This window comes from Phaenicophaeus curvirostris, chromosome 17, assembly GCF_032191515.1.
Source record: "Phaenicophaeus curvirostris isolate KB17595 chromosome 17, BPBGC_Pcur_1.0, whole genome shotgun sequence".
NCBI lineage: Eukaryota > Metazoa > Chordata > Aves > Cuculiformes > Cuculidae > Phaenicophaeus > Phaenicophaeus curvirostris.
In genome coordinates this window covers 4,667,012-4,681,039 of record NC_091408.1, presented here as the reverse complement: position 1 = coordinate 4,681,039, position 14,028 = coordinate 4,667,012, and the positions used below count along the sequence as shown (strand labels likewise).

Sequence of the window (14,028 nt, the reverse complement as noted above, 5' to 3'; positions counted from 1 at the left end):
GAGGGCCATACCCAGCCCAGCTGCAGAGGTGACAGACTGGGACAGAGCTGGTGGGGATCTCGGAGGCTCCAGGAGACACACACCACCAGCAGGAGCTGCGGGAGCTCAGTGAGGTGCCAGAGGCCATGGTTGCAGGTGCATCCCAGCACCATTTCAGAGACAGCTTAATCACAGATGCTGGAATAAGCAGGCACTGACCCAGTTGTGTCCTGGAGCTGTGTCCATGCTAGAGCAAGGAAAAAGGGAGCCCAGAGTACTGGAAGGGTTTGGTGGGCAGGGACCCAGGAGAGCAGCTCAATGTCCCAATTAAACCTCTTTGCAGCCCTCTAAGGTATCCCTTCTCCCCCTTCCCCAGCTCTGGAAGCAGCACAGCCAAGCTGCAGGGCTCATTTAAGGCTGCAGTAAGTAATCCTCTCATTATTCCTGCCCTCCTCCCCTCCTTCTCCTGCAGGCACAGCCAGAGGATGAGGTAAGCACTCAGCTTCATCCCTGAGACACCAGCAGCAGCCACGCATCCGCTGCTCCACGGCTAGAAAATTACAGTGCATCTTGTCCCCTTGTCCTTCCGCAAAGCATTGAGGCCAGGCCAGCAGCCCAGGTGCTGAGCACAAGGAGACCCAAAGAACTGCAGGATTGTGCTCCTGTCTGGGTGTCTCTGGCTGCTCAGGGACAGGTACAGCTCTTCTTTTCTGTTGGGGACATGGCTCTTCCACATCAGGGATGCAGCTCCTTATCAGGGATGCAGCTCTCCCCTATCAGGGATGCAGCTCCTTATCAGGGATGCAGCTCCTCCCTCTCTCACCAAACCCTGCAGACGTTTTTTACCGAGTTGTGTAAGTGCATGCATGAACGATGCGGTCCCGTCCCAGCTTCTTTCCGGCAGCACACGCATCAGTCTCCAACCACGCAGCCACAAAAGGGGAATAAATCTTCACCACGTGCACGGGAGACACAGCAAGAAGCAATCGACTTAAACTGTCGCAAGGGAGTTTTAGGCAAGAGTCCAGAAATGCCTCTTCTGGGCAACGACAGCTTTGCCCAAGAGATTATGAAAAGCCCATCAGATGCTGTTAGGAGTGGGGTGCAGTGAGCTCTCTGCCTCTGGAGTAAGGACAGCTGGTTTCTCCCTATCCCACCTGCCTGGACTTCGCTCAGCAGACTGGAGGCACTTTAGGGCAGCACAAAACACTGTGGGTCCTGGTCCTTGCTGGGAGAGGAGCCAGGGCATCTGTGTGAACAGCCACACGCTCAGAATTGTAAAGGAGGGGGGGTATGATGTGATCAAGAGCAGCACTGAGGAGGAGGACTTGGGGTACTGAGGGATGAGAAGCTCAGCATAAATCAATAAAGTGTATCCAAAGCAGAAGGACCAGCATGATCAGATCATCAGATTGAATCAAACCAGCAGCTGAGCCCTGCACTGCCATGGCAGAAGTAGTGTCAGGCTTGGAAAATAAGGATTAACCTGGTCTAACACAGTGTTTTTGTAGGAACAACAGAACATACTTAAATTCACTACTGGTCTCCAAGACAGGCTTGTTCACATGGTGCCACATGAGACAGAAGCACTTCTTGTACATCCATACTTCCCACTCCCAGCACAGCCTGCACTCAGCTGTTAGACGGGGTTTCTTGGTTCCTCATCACAGCTTGAAAGAAAAAGTGTAGGCAGGGAGACACAGCAACGCTAAACGGAAAAGATGGAATGGGTGTGAATACAGATACTGGGACCCAAATACAAGCTTCTCTGCTCATCTACACCCAGCTTAGAAGAATCAAATAATCGTAGAATGGTTTGGGCTGGAAGGGACCTCAAAGCCCATCCAGTTCCAGCTCTCTGCCATGGGCAGGGGCGCCTCCCACTGCATCAGGTTGCTCAAAGCTCCATCCAGCCTGGCCTTGAACACCTCCAGGGATGGGGCAGACAGCATTTCTCTGGGCAATCTTGGTCAGGGCCTCCCCACCCTCACAGCAAAACATGTTTCCTTAAGATCACGTCTCAATCTCCCTTCTTTCAGCTGAAAACCATTCCCCTCATCCTATCACTGCAGTCTCTGATCAAGAGCCCCTCCCCAGCTTTCCTGGAGCCCCTTTCAGCGCTGGAAGCTGCTCTAAGATCTCCCTGCAGCCTTCTCTTCTCCAGCTGAACAACCCCAACTCTCTCAGCCTGTCCTCACACAGGAGCTGCTTCAGCCCTCAGATCATCTCCGTGGCCTCCTCTGGACTCGCTCCAACAGCTCCATGTCCTTCCTGTGCTGAGGACTCCAGAACTGGACACAGGACTCCAGGTTTGGTCTCAGCAGAGGGGCAGAATCTCCTCTCTGGTCCTGCTGCTCCCTCTGCTTTGGATGCAGCTCAGGATGCGGCTGGTTTCTGGGCTGTGAATGCCCCTCGCTGCTTTACGCTGAGCTCCTCATCCCTTAGCGGGTACCCGAGCCCTCCCCTCGGGGCTGCTCCGCATCCCACAGGGAGGAGCGGGGCTGCGAGGGGCGGGGAGGCTCGGCAGCTCCCGGTGCTCCCGCAGTGCGGCCGCTCCGGCGGGGCCGGTTCTCCCGTATTCCCGGCTGTTCCGCCGCCCCGGCTCTCCCGCAGCCCCGTTTCTCCCCATCCCCGGCACTCCTGCATCCCCGGCTCTCCTGCATCCTCGTTGCTCCGCATTCCCGGGGTCTCGCATCCCCGTTTTTCCCCCCCGCATCCCCGTTTTTCCCCCCCGCATCCCCGTTTTTCCCCCCCGCATCCCCGTTTTTCCCCCCCCGCATCCCCGTTCCTCCCGCATTCCCCGGTTCCCCTCTCCCCCTCCCCCCCACCCCCCCGTAGCCCCGATGGCGAGCGCGGGGCCGGCCCCCTGCCCGTGGCTCCTGGACTACCGGACGGCGAAGCTGGCGCTGACGCGGAACCGCCGGGTGGGGGCGCTGCACCGCCTGCTGCAGCTCGCCCTGCTGGGCTACCTGCTCGGGTACGGGGCCCCGGGACACCCCTCCCCGCAGGTGGGCTCTGCTGGGGGGTCCCTGACTCAGGTGGGCTCTGCTAGGAGGGGTCCCTGACTCAGGTGGGCTCTGCTAGGAGGGGTCCCTGACTCAGGTGGGCTCTGGTAGGGGGGGGTCCCTGACTCAGGTGGGCTCTGCTAGGAGGGGTCCCTGACTCAGGTGGGCTCTGCTAGGAGGGGTCCCTGACTCAGGTGGGCTCTGCTAGGAGGGGTCCCTGACTCAGGTGGGCTCTGGTAGGGGGGGGTCCCTGACTCAGGTGGGCTCTGCTAGGAGGGGTCCCTGACTCAGGTGGGCTCTGCTGGGGGGGGGTCCCTGACTCAGGTGGGCTCTGCTGGGGGGGTCCCTGACTCAGGTGGGCTCTGCTAGGGGGGGTCCCTGACTCAGGTGGGCTCTGCTGGGGGGGGTCCCTGACTCAGGTGGGCTCTGGTAGGGGGGGTCCCTGACTCAGGTGGGCTCTGCTAGGAGGGGTCCCTGACTCAGGTGGGCTCTGGTAGGGGGGGGTCCCTGACTCAGGTGGGCTCTGCTAGGGGGGGGTCCCTGACTCAGGTGGGCTCTGCTGGGGGGGTCCCTGACTCAGGTGGGCTCTGCTAGGGGGGGTCCCTGACTCAGGTGGGCTCTGCTAGGGGGGTCCCTGACTCAGGTGGGCTCTGCTAGGGGGGGTCCCTGACTCAGGTGGGCTCTGCTAGGGGGGGTCCCTGACTCAGGTGGGCTCTGCTAGGGGGGGTCCCTGACTCAGGTGGGCTCTGCTAGGGGGGGTCCCTGACTCAGGTGGGCTCTGCTAGGGGGGGTCCCTGACTCAGGTGGGCTCTGCTAGGGGGGGTCCCTGACTCAGGTGGGCTCTTCTGGGGGGGGTCCCTCACTCAGGTGGGCTCTGCTGGGGGGGGTCCCTCACTCAGGTGGGCTCTGCTAGGAGGGGTCCCTCACTCAGGTGGGCTCTGCTTGGGGGGGTCCCTCACTCAGGTGGGCTCTGCTAGGAGGGGTCCCTGACTCAGGTGGGCTCTGCTAGGAGGGGTCCCTGACTCAGGTGGGCTCTGCTGGGGGGGGTCCCTCACTCAGGTGGGCTCTGCTAGGGGGGGTCCCTCACTCAGGTGGGCTTTGCTAGGGGGGGTCCCTCACTCAGGTGGGCTCTGCTGGGGGGTCCCTGAGAGCCCCCTCCCTGCAGGTGGGTGATGCTGGGGGCTCCCTGACTCAGGTGGGCTCTGCTAGGGGGGGTCCCTCACTCAGGTGGGCTTTGCTAGAGGGGGTCCCTGAGCCCCCCCTCCCCGCAGGTGGGTGCTGCTGGCCGGGAAGGGCTACCAGGACACGGACCCCTCGCCCCACTCCGCGCTGCTCGCCAAGCTCAAGGGGGCGGCGGTGGCGGCGGGGGGGCGGCGGCTCTGGGACTCGGCGGACTACGGCTGGGGGGCACCGGTAATGGGAGGGGGGTACGGGGCCCGGGGGGGGGGGTCTGGGGGGAGAACGGCCGGGGGAGGGTTGGGGGTCGGGGACAGAAAGGATGGGGGGGGCGGGGGGAATGTCTTGGGAGGGGTAGGAGAGGGGTACGGGGAAGCGACCTCCAGTACGGGGGGGGGAACGGGGAGGGGACCCCTGGTAAAGGGGGAGGATGGTCAGAGAAGGGGGGCAGGGGGGGACCCTGGGGATGTGGAGGGGAACAGCCGGTATGGGGGGGGGACAGGATGGGGAGGGGGTATGGCAGGGGCCCTGGGGAGGGGGATGGAGGGGAATGGCTGGGGTCCTGCTGGGGAAGGGGTCTGGGAAGGCAGTATGAGCCAGGATCCCCGCTGGGGAAGGGGTACAGGGGGAGCTATGGGGAAGGGGACAGCTGGGGTCTGAAGATACGGCTCAGGTCCCCCTGGGGATGGGGTACAGCCAGGTGTGGGAGGGGGCTCAAGCCAGGGTCCCCCTTTGTGGCAAGAGGTATGGGATGGGGTCATTCCCATGGATTAAGGGTTTGGATGGGGGTCCCTCCCAGGGGAGGGGGTACTGCTGGGTCTCTGCAGCATGAGGTATAGACCAGACCCCCCCAGGGGGAAAGGGGAACGGCCGGGGTCTCCCTGGTGAGAGGGTATGGCTAGGTCTCTCGGGAGGGGTACGACCAGAGTCCATGGTACAGCTGGGTCCACCTGGAGGGCAAGAGGTATGGTTCAGGACCCCCAGGGACAGGGTACAGCTGGGGTCCCACTGGGGGTGAGGGGTACGCTCAGGTCCCACAGGTACAGGAGGGTTCTCGGGGAGCAGGGTAGACGCTGTGGTCAAACTTCATGGGAGCAGAAAGTCAGCGTTAATTTTTTGAGTTACAGAGCCCAAAGAAGTAGAGTTGGTGGTGGCGGTGGTGCTGCCAAGGAGCATGGTGGGCGCAGCCCCTCTGACAGCATCTTCTTGCCTTCCAGGGAGAAAACGGTCTTTTTCTGGTGACCAACTTCATCGCCACAACGCAGCAGAGCCAGGGCAGTTGCCCCGAGGTGAGCGAGACACGGGGCTCCAGTGGGGTTGGGTTTGTCAAGCCAGTGTTGCTGCTGCTTTGTGGCTGTGCAGGGACTTGGGAAAAAAACAGTGCTTTGAGACAGGAGCAGCGACATGAGTGATGGAGAGACCTCGTGCTTCTCTGTCTCCCGCAGAGCCCCACTGTTCCTGACGCGCAGTGCATGGAAGATGCGGACTGTCCCGTGGGAAACCCAGTGCCTCGTGGCAATGGTATCATCAGGGAATGGTTTGGGTTGGAAGGGACCTCCAAGCCCATCCAGGTCCAGCCCCCCTGCCATGGGCAGGGACACCTCCCACTGGCTCAGGTTGCTCAGCATGGTGATGCTTTATTTCTGATGTTGGCTGCTGGAATGGAAAGCCATGTGCTGAGTGATTGGCAGGTTTCCCTTTTGTATTAAAACTTGGCTTGTATTTCATGCTGAATAATATCAGCAGCCCAGGTGAGGTCAGCTGTGAAGAGGATATTTCAGGTCTAGGAGGTTGGTTGCCAAAGCTTTGTGGGCAGGATTGTCCCGGCTCCCATCCCTGTTCCTGTTCCGGGGGCAGAAGACGCAATAAAAGGAGCAGCTTCTTGTCTTTGTGAAACAGTCATTCAGCCTCAAGGGAAGGTTCCATGGGGATGTTGTTGGATGGGAAAAAGACTGATGATCCCAGCATGGTCTTTGCAGTTCAGGTTTTGAAGCCAGACCAAGTCAGTAGCCTCAAGTCACTGACCTGGGAGGGGAGCTGAGGAGGTGTTCCAAAAGGAACAGTAAATGGATAAATATTGTCTTATTTCTAGGGATAAAAACAGGGAAATGTGTGATGTTCAACAGCACCCATTCCACCTGTGAGATCTATGGCTGGTGTCCTGTGGAGAGCAGCACCATGCCAAGGTGAGGCACAGGGCGAGGGGAGCAGTGCAAGAGCTTGGCTCTGACCCTCTGTGCTCTCAATAGCCCTGGGCCCACGGGGCAGCCGGGCTTCGGGAGGGCTTTGACATTGATCAAAGAATCGTGGAATGGTTTGGGTTGAAAGGGACCTCAAAGCCCATCTAGTTCCAACCCCCTGCCATGGGCAGGGACACCTCCCAGTGCATCAGGGTGCTCCAAGCCCCATCCAACCTGGCCTTGAAACCCCTCCAGGGATGGGGCAGCCACCACTTTCTTGGGCAACACGGGCCAGCATCTCCCCACCCTCACAGCAAAACATTGCTTCCCAAGATTTCATCTCAATCTCCCCTCTTTCAGCTGAAAACCATTCCCCCTCATCCCGTCCCTGCTCTCCCTGATCAAGAGACCCTCCCCAGCTTTCCTGGAGCCCCTTTCAGTGCTGGAAGCTGCTCTAAGGTCTCCCTGGAGCCTTCCCTTCTCCAGGCTGAACAACCCCAACTCTCCCAGCCTGTCCTCATACGGGAGATGCTCCAGCCCTCAGATCATCTCCATGGCCTCCTCTGGCCATGAGGAGCTTCACACAAAGACGTTTCAACTGCCCATTGTATCCACATTTTGGGATCGTGGAAGTGTGCAAGGGGAATGGGGATGCTCCTTGGCTACTGTGCAATATTTGACTTCATTGGTGGTTTGTTTTCCAGGAAACCTCTTCTGGCTGAAGCAGAGAATTTCACTCTTTTTATAAAAAACACTGTCCACTTCACCAAATTTAACTTCTCCCGGTAAGTGCCATGCTGCTCCGGCCGGGATCCGCCTTGCGGCTGGGCAGCCTGGTGCCGTTTGGGATGGGTCGGGGCTCGGGCAGTCACGCTGCAGGGTGATGTGTTCAGGAGAATTCTGGGTTCTTCAGCAACAGCTGTGTTTGCAGATGTGACAGCAATGGGATGGGAAGCAATCAGAGAGAAAGCTTGGTGTCCCTCTGCCTGTCTGGAGCACCACAGACAAGGCCAATTCTTCCCAAGGGTTTGTTTTACCCCATATGATTTTGCATCTTGGTCACTGCAAAGTGGTTTCCCAGTGGCCTCACGGCCCCAGGAGACAAGAGAGGTGGCTGAACTGTTCCTGCTGTCACTGCAGAGCGCTGGCTCAAGCTGGGGTGTTGCATCTCATAGTGGTGGGAGCTGGGTGCTGGGGAAGAAAGAAGAAGCGCAAAGGACGAGGACCATGGCAGGTGCTGTAAAGGGTGATAACTCCACGTATGCTTCCTCCGGGCTGGTTTCCCTCTACCCTTCTTCCAGCTGAGGCTCTAGGAAAGACAATAGCTATCTTCTCCCAAAGGAGGAGTCACGGTCCTGCTCCAGTGGGAAGGTCTCCTTTCCAGTCCTGCCGCAGCACTCTCTATCCTCCCACACCCTCTCCATCCATGACATCCTCTCCTCCCCCAGGTGCAATGCTCTGCAAACCAATGACTCCACCTATTTCAAAACTTGCACGTACAATCCCTTCTCCAATCCCTTCTGCCCTGTCTTCCGTGTCCGTGATGTGGTGGAGGCTGCTGGGGAGACCTTTGGAGACCTCGCGCTGCTGGTACGTGACTTCTAAAAGCATGGTAGATGACTCCAATGTCCCCAAGGATGCAGGCAAACGGTGGGGGACAGGACGGACCCAGGGAATGTGTGATCTGGGGAGGTCTGAACAGTAAAGAACTAGGCAAATCTCTGTTCCCGGGCTTCTCCTGGAATGTTTGGCAGGGGGGGAGCATCAGCATTCGCATCAAGTGGGACTGCGACCTGGATCGCCCGGCAGCCCAGTGCCAGCCACAGTATTCCTTCAGCCTGCAGGACAGGAGGTACAATTTCAGGTGAGGATTCTGGGTCAGTGGCCACGCGGGACTGCAGGTGGAGTGTACAGCAGTCGGTTGGGATGTCCATGTTCCTGATGGATGCTCTGAAAGGAGCCGCAGGGAAACTAGATGTGGTAACTCAGCACAGGGTCCGTCAGTACCAGGGGAGTTCCCACACCTTGTAGCTCTGCTGTCTTTGGAGCTGTCACCTGTCACTTTTGGAGGTGTCACCTGCCTGAGGGCAGGAAGGCGTGGCTCTCCACACCGTGCTGGTTGGATGCACTGGGAGCCACGCGCTCATCCTCGCTGCCTGTGCAGAACTCCCACGGCTTTCTGTGCTGTGCCCCATGTCTCCCACAGAACTGCCTCCTACTACTGGGACTCCCAGCGGCGGCTCTACCGAACCCTGCTGAAGCTCTACGGCATCCGCTTCGACATCTCCGTGCATGGCCAGGTACCATCTCCTCTGCAGCCCTCGCATGCGCTGTCCCTGCAACCCTGTCCCCATGGCTGAGTCCTCGCATCACTCCCTGCTCTTCTCCCACGGCCAGACCCATTGATTCCTGCTGGCATCGCTTCTCCCCACCCCGGTGAGCTCCTCGCCTCTTTCCAAGAAGAGCAGGAAAAAATGGTCTCTTCCATTTGAAGAAAACTTCTTGGTAGCACCCTGAGCAGGGAGGCTTCCTTTGAGGTCCTGGCAAAGGTGTTGTGATGTGCTGGGCCCTGTAGGTAAGTTCTCTGGGCAGAGAGCTGTGGGTCTTAAGGAATCATTTGGGTCAGAAAAGATCTCTAAGCTCATCCAGGCCAACTGTCATCCCAACCCCACCATGCCTGCTAAACCATGTCCCTAAGTGCCACATCCACACACTTTTTGAACCCCTCCAGGGATGGAGACTCCACCACTGCCCTGGGCAGCCTCTGCCAGGGCTTCACCACTTTCTCAGTAAAGAAATATCTCCCAATACCCAATCTGAACCTCCTCTGGTGCAACTTGAGGCCATTTCCTCTTGTCCTATTGCTTATTACTTGGGAGAAGTTTCCTCCAGCACCTCCCTGGCTTTCAGCACACTGCCCCTCGCCGCTCTCCACCCATTGTCTTCTCTCTCCATCCACTCTTTCTTTCTCATTAGGCTGGGAAGTTCAGCATAATTCCTGCTGCCGTGACCTTTGGCACTGGCATCGCGTTCTTTGGGGCTGTGAGTACTCCAGGTGTTCTCTTTTCCTCCAATCCGTGGTTGGGATTTGCCACTCGTCTGTCGTTACCCTGCTTGCCTGGGCACGAGGCTTCCTGAGTGCCACCCTGGGAGGGGGGATTGGCAGGGTGTTAGCTCCCGTTTTCCTCTCCGTGATCGTTAGCAGTGATGACTCTGCCAGGGCAGAGGGGAGTTTCACTACATTTGTCTGCCTGTCTCCAGGCCACAGTGATCTGCGATCTGGTTCTGCTCTACCTGGATAAGGATGCTGACTTGTATTGGAAGGAGAAGTTTGAGGAGGTAAGAGTGGGGCCACTTCAGAGAGAGGTTGGAGTGGATCTTTGCAAGCGGATTTAATATTTTTTTTGCCCTTTGGTTAAAACTTGGTTCACAAGGGAAAACCTTGGTGGAGCAATTCTTAGTCTTCGACTCCTGGGCTTGAGGAGAGGCTGAAGTCACGGGGTCTGCTCAGCCTGGAGAAGAAGAGATGGGAGACTTCATCATGCTCTGCAGCTTCCTCACACAGAGAGGAGGAGGAGCAGGCACTGAACTCTTCTCTCTGCTCATCAATGACAGGACCTGAGGGAATGGCAGGAGGATGCCAGGGGAGGGTTAGGTTGGACACTGGGAGCAGGTTCTTCCCCCAGAGGGTGGTGGAGCACTGGAACAGCTCCCAGGGAAGCAGTCACAGCACCAAACCTGACGATATTGCAGAATCCTCAGCCATATGGTGTGAATGTTGGGGTTGTCCTGTGCAGGGGCCAGCGTTGGACTCGATGGTCCTTGTGGGTCCCTTCCAGCTCAGGGCGTTCTGTGATTATATAGGGGGGGAAACCAGTTGTTCCTTATTGCCCCCAGGTGGAGTGGGGGGTCTCAAATAGTGAATCTGGATGCAGGGGACTATATGGAGGGGCACAGGGCCACCTCTCCTGCCTAGCCCTTTGTCTTTGGTTCACTAAAACGCCCCTGTTCATTTTGCAGGCAAAACCTCCTAAAGGTAAGCCTGAGGCTGCAGCTTAGGGACATTGGGAACACCTCTCCACAAAGCACCCTTCACTCTGGAGCAACCTCTAGGAAGGTGCAATGAGGGAACAGCGGTGGCCCAGTTCTCCCAATACAAGCATGCACTGCTGGGGTTAGGACGGGGCTTTCCTGGAGGAACACTTGCATCAGCAGCAGTTCCTGGCTTCCGGAGCACGAAGCATCCCATGTGTGGCTTGTGATGCTGCCCAGCTGCACTGTGGAGCTGCTGTGGGAACTGGAGCTTGCTGGGAAGCAGCTGCCCACACTCAGCACAAGAGGCTTAAAGCACTTTGCACTTCGTCATGTTCCAGACGTCAATGGGCCTTGGTTCCATGTGAAAAAGGGGGACGCACAAAATAAAGCAGTTGAGAAAGCGGGCAGTGGCTCTGCTCTGTCATTGGCCCTGGAGGCAGCTGCAAAGGTTTTGGGGTGCTGTTCTTGCACCTTGCAGCACGCTGCATGCAAGCAACAGGGATGGCTTCCTGAGAGCTCCCCAGGGCAACAGCAAGGATGATTTCCCAGGAGGTGCCTGCATCCTCAGGAGCTCCCTAGGATGTAGCAGGGCTGTCCTCCCCTACCCTCTGGCTGTTCTTAGGGAGGGTTTGAGAGCTGAGCTTGTGGCGCAGCCCGAGGTTGGTGCTTGCTGGTTCCTGTCTCCCATTCCTGCCTTCTACCAGGGCTGATGCTTAGCCAGGCTAAGTGCAGCCCTGGGGTGAGCCTGAGCCTTTTGGAGGTGCAGAACCCTCTGCTTTTGCCCACCAGCTGCGTCCATGCCTGCAGGTGGCCTGGGAAGCCCAAAAACAGTGTCTGGAGGCACAGAGGGCAGCCGGGCATCCTTTAATGCTCCCTGCTGCATTGAATATGTGGGATGAAGAGGTCCTGAGCATCACCCCTCCTCAGCTGCTGCCCCCCCGGCCACCCTCCTTGAACTGGCGCAGGTAGAACTGTGCTGCCAGCTGCTTGGTCATGGTCTTCAACGCAAAGAAGGCAGCCACGATCTCAGCGATGAGGAAAGCCAGGAAAAGGCTGTGCACGGCCATCTCCAGTGGCAGGCGGATGATGTGGTTGTCTGTCATCAGGAAGAGCAGGAGAGGGAGCTGGATCAAGAAGGAGAGGAGGAGGAACCCGGCGAGCTCAGGTACCTGTGGGAGCAGAGGCCATTGAGGGGGGCTGGGGGACTGTCTCTGCTCCAGGAGCTCCCTGCTTTGGCCACACTGCCAGCCTTAACACCCAGGTGCTGGTGGCACCCTCAGTACCAGGGACATCCTTGGTATTGGCACCCGGGGACATCCCTGCCATGCAGAGCCGTGCCTGGATGCAGTCAGATGCTGTCAAGCCTGGTGCTGCAGCATCACACTCACAGCACAGGGTGAGATCCAGCACGAGAGTGAATGGGTCCCCTTTGTCCCCTGCCTGCAGGTCCTGCCTGCACCCATGACTCCAGAAGGAACAGGCACTTGGGTGCTGAGCTCCCCCAGCAGGACCATCCCTTGCCAAGCACAGGGGAGTCGCAGCCAGTGCGGAGAGATGGTGCTTACCTTCTCCTGCAGGTTCCCCACGTAGCCCAGGTAGAGGCGGGAGCCCTCGCCCAGCGAGAGGATGATGAAGGCAGTGACCAGCAGGAACTGATAGTGCCAGGGCAGCAGGTGGTACTGTAAGGGACCACAGCCTGGTTCTGCCAGCGCCTGGGCCCAGCTCTCCATGCCCAGTTTGCCATCTCCTGCTCCCCAATTCCCTGTGCCCACCTCCCCATCCCCTTTGCCCTGTGCTCCATCCCCAACTCCTCGTGCCCACCTCTCCATCCCCTCTGCCTTGTCCCCTGCTCCCCATGCCCAGCTCCCTGTGTCCACCTCTCCATCCCCTCTACCATGTCCCCTGCTCCCCATCCCCTTTGCTCCATCCCCTCTGCCCTGACCCCTGCTCTCCATCCCCAGCTCCCTGTCTCCTTTTTGCCCCATGCCCAGTTTCCCATTCCCAGCTCCCTGTGCCCCCCTCCCCTTTGCCTTGTCCACTGCTCCCCATGCTCTACCAGCTCCTACCCGTGCCAGTGTCCAGCTCTGCCCTCCCAGTTTAACCTCCCCTGCCTGGAAGCTCAGTGGTTGTCCTCACCATTTTTGGGGCTGCAGACAAGACACCTCACCTTGTAGAGGGCAGGACATTCGCTCAGGTTGGGGGAGACCCATTAATTTTGAAGAACCTCCCCTCTTCCCTGCTCCATGTGGCCCCTGTGTGCCCAGGGAGGGTTGGCAGGAGCAAGAGTCATAGTCCCCTTCCCCACAGGATGGTACCTTCAGCTGCAGCATCATCCCCTCCACCAGGCACCAGACTGGGCAGTAGTAGGCGTTGAAGTAGAGCATCATCTGGAGGGGCAGGCTGGCCAGCACCTCCCGAGCTGCACAGGGCAGGCAGGGCTGCTAGGGCTGCCAGCACCCCCAGAGCCAGAGGGAACCTCCAGCCTTGCCCCTCGCAGAGGGGAGAGCAGCAAACACACTTATTTTTGCTCCCCCTTACTGGTGGGTGGGTGGGTGCAGGGCCCCTTCAGCTGCTCCCAGGTGCTTGGCAGGGAGGTTCAGATTGGTCATTAGGAAAAACTTCTTCACCAATAGGGTTCTGAAGCACTGGCAGAGGCTGCCTAGGGAGGTGGTGGAGTCACCATCCCTGGAGGTATTAAAAGACGGGTCAATAAAGTACTTAGGTATGTGATTTAGTAGCAGACAGGTACGGTTGGGCTTGATGATGAGCTCAAAAGGTCTTTTCCAACTTAAGGCTTCTATGATTTTATAATTTGGGGATGAGCTGAGCTGGCTTGTGATGCCCAAGCACCATCACCCCCCTCCCCAAGCCCCCCTGCTTCCCATACCTGGGCGGTTGGTGTGGGCAGCGCCACTGTCCCGTGTCTTGTTGTTGATGAAGAGGGAACCACTGAAGGCCGCCAAGCCCCGGCGGAGGTTGGGGGGCAGAGGGGTGTGCGCGGCCATGGAGCCCCACTCGCCCCAGCCCAGCTCAGCCAGGATTAGCCAGAAGGTAATTAATGGGATGAGAGGTTGCGCAGGGGCAGCTGGGAGTGGGGCTGCTGAGCCAGAAGGATGTGAGGAAGGGAAATTCCCCCCAGGACACCCAAGACCGTGCATGGATATCAAGCGTCTCCACTGTGCAGGAGCTTGCAGGGGTGAGCAGCAGGTTGACCCACCACTGTGATGGGGACACAGTGGTGTCCCCAGCCTGTGCACCCCACTCTGCTCTGCCATTCCCGCTCCCAGATGGATTGTACCAACATAATTATTGTTCCAAACTCCCTGACAGCTAAGGATGCCCAGAGAGGGGATGATGCTCTTTGCCAGAAACACTTCTTCAAGGCCTCTAGACTCTAGGGAGCATTTTACCCATCACCATGAGCTTCCTCCAGTCCCACTAGACTCAGGGGTCCTGCTGGTAGGGGACAGCGTGTGGAGAAAGTGGCTGAGCTGGAGGTGAGTGGCAGGGAAAGGGGATGGGGCTTTGAGGCTTTCGTGGTTCATGCTACCCAACAGGCATGGTCTCATCTCATAATCTGCAGCCTCCAATCCATCCCAGAAGGTGCATAAGGACAGCTGCCTAAATGTTGGGAGAGAGTATTGTAAATGTGG

At 58.5% G+C, this 14,028-nt stretch overlaps 2 protein-coding genes across 2 annotated transcripts; one reads left to right on the top strand and one right to left on the bottom strand.

Moving 5' to 3' along the window:
• Positions 1-2,812: 2,812 nt before the first annotated feature.
• Positions 2,813-10,478, top strand: P2RX6 (purinergic receptor P2X 6). The gene is made up of 12 exons (XM_069870825.1): positions 2,813-2,956; positions 4,256-4,397; positions 5,378-5,449; positions 5,606-5,681; positions 6,253-6,346; positions 7,045-7,125; positions 7,789-7,930; positions 8,095-8,204; positions 8,547-8,640; positions 9,317-9,382; positions 9,602-9,679; positions 10,361-10,478. Exons 1-12 carry the CDS (start codon positions 2,823-2,825, stop codon positions 10,397-10,399), a joined length of 1,128 nt encoding a protein of 375 aa, XP_069726926.1. The 5' UTR covers positions 2,813-2,822; the 3' UTR covers positions 10,400-10,478.
• An 820-nt stretch (positions 10,479-11,298) lies between these two features.
• On the bottom strand, positions 11,299-13,440 carry LOC138728145 (transmembrane protein 17B-like). The gene is made up of 4 exons (XM_069871248.1): positions 13,263-13,440; positions 12,691-12,794; positions 11,941-12,054; positions 11,299-11,544 (listed from the first exon to the last, which is right to left on the bottom strand). Exons 1-4 carry the CDS (start codon positions 13,378-13,380, stop codon positions 11,299-11,301), a joined length of 582 nt encoding a protein of 193 aa, XP_069727349.1. The 5' UTR covers positions 13,381-13,440.
• Positions 13,441-14,028: the final 588 nt, after the last annotated feature.

What these genes read in the sequence shown, in the direction of transcription:
- P2RX6 (XM_069870825.1), top strand. Translation starts at nt 2,823, where the DNA reads ATGGCGAGCGCGGGGCCGGCCCCCTGCCCGTGGCTCCTGGACTACCGG. An exon ending in GAGAGCAGCACCATGCCAAG is followed by an intron (nt 6,347 to 7,044) that starts GTGAGGCACAGG and finishes TTTGTTTTCCAG; the next exon opens with GAAACCTCTTCTGGCTGAAG. An exon ending in ACCAAATTTAACTTCTCCCG is followed by an intron (nt 7,126 to 7,788) that starts GTAAGTGCCATG and finishes CTCCTCCCCCAG; the next exon opens with GTGCAATGCTCTGCAAACCA.
- LOC138728145 (XM_069871248.1), bottom strand. Translation starts at nt 13,380, where the DNA reads ATGGCCGCGCACACCCCTCTGCCCCCCAACCTCCGCCGGGGCTTGGCG. An exon ending in GGATGATGCTGCAGCTGAAG is followed by an intron (nt 12,055 to 12,690) that starts GTACCATCCTGT and finishes GGTCCCTTACAG; the next exon opens with TACCACCTGCTGCCCTGGCA. An exon ending in TGGGGAACCTGCAGGAGAAG is followed by an intron (nt 11,545 to 11,940) that starts GTAAGCACCATC and finishes CTGCTCCCACAG; the next exon opens with GTACCTGAGCTCGCCGGGTT.